Source organism: Alligator sinensis, unplaced genomic scaffold, assembly GCF_000455745.1.
Source record: "Alligator sinensis unplaced genomic scaffold, ASM45574v1 scaffold239_2, whole genome shotgun sequence".
In the NCBI taxonomy this organism is placed as follows: Eukaryota; Metazoa; Chordata; order Crocodylia; family Alligatoridae; genus Alligator; species Alligator sinensis.
In genome coordinates, this window is record NW_005842279.1 from 673,064 (window position 1) to 674,113 (window position 1,050).

Below are 1,050 nucleotides of genomic sequence, written 5' to 3' on the forward strand. Positions count from 1 at the left end.
GCAATGTGACTGCCTGTCTATCACAGTGTAGAAAGTTTCATCCTCTACCGAGCCAGAACTTTTACTGGGCTAAAATGTCCCCTTGGTGAAAAGCAACATGACCAGCATCACGTAGGGAGTCTTGGGCACAGCTGCCAACTGACCTCCCAAATTCATGGGTTCCATGGACAGACTCAGCCATCAGCCCCAACCCCACACTGAATTAGATGCTTTCCTGGTCCCTCTTAGAAGCTAAGGGGGCCCAACCTGAACCTGTTGTTATCTCAAGTATCTCTGGCTGTATCTAATGAAGAGCTGTCTGAAGCACAGTCAACAGTGCATTTTTGCCTTTCCTAGAGTGGACAATGAGAAAAATCATAGTGTAATTTTGTTTTCAAAGCTCCAGAAAACCAGCTGAGGATGCAACTAGCTGCCTGGCTAGGTGGAAGCTTAGGCTATAACATCAAGGAGGACAGACCCTTTTTTATGGGTCACTGGTCATGTCACTGAGTTAATTTCCCCTCCTGGAGGTAAAAACAGGCCATGCTCTACTGAAGCAAAGGGATCAGAGAAGTTGAACTCCTGCCAACACCAGCTTGGGGACTGCCCCACTGCACAGCAGGATGTGCCTCGCATCATTTCTGGGAGGGCCCAGCCCTCCCCCCACATACTTGAGCTTGTTCTCATTGCGGTGTTCTATGGCAGTGTGATGGTCATCCACTTCCTTGACGAGCTGCAGGTTTCGTTTTTTAGCCTTCTCCAAGTCCAGCTTCATTTTGTCTCTCTCCCTGGAGATCTGCTCCACCTGAACCCTGCAAGCACAAGCAGGCAACACTGACTGGATGTTCAAGGACTTCCCAACACCCAAGGAGAAGCACACAAGGGCCCAGATGGGTAAACTGTGGAAGCTCTGCACTTATCTCTCACCCCTCGCACAAAACTAAAGTGAAAATGGAGCCGGTGGCTGGAACTCTAGAACACCGGCCTCCCACTCACAAGGACACAGAAAAGCAGGACTCCTTACTCCAAGTAGTGCAGCTCATGCTTGAAGGAGGCAAGGGCAGCCTGCTG

The 1,050-nt window shown here is 50.1% G+C and overlaps 1 protein-coding gene across 1 annotated transcript in view; it reads right to left on the reverse strand.

Annotated features, from left to right (window-relative positions):
- The window catches only part of NINL (ninein like), a 64,565-nt gene that overhangs the window by 25,437 nt on the left and 38,078 nt on the right, over nucleotides 1-1,050 (reverse strand). Inside the window, 2 exon segments of the mRNA XM_025209286.1 lie at nucleotides 651-791; nucleotides 1,004-1,050. The exon segment at nucleotides 1,004-1,050 is cut by the window's right edge and continues 15 nt beyond it. Coding sequence (XP_025065071.1) covers nucleotides 651-791; nucleotides 1,004-1,050 — 188 coding nt within the window.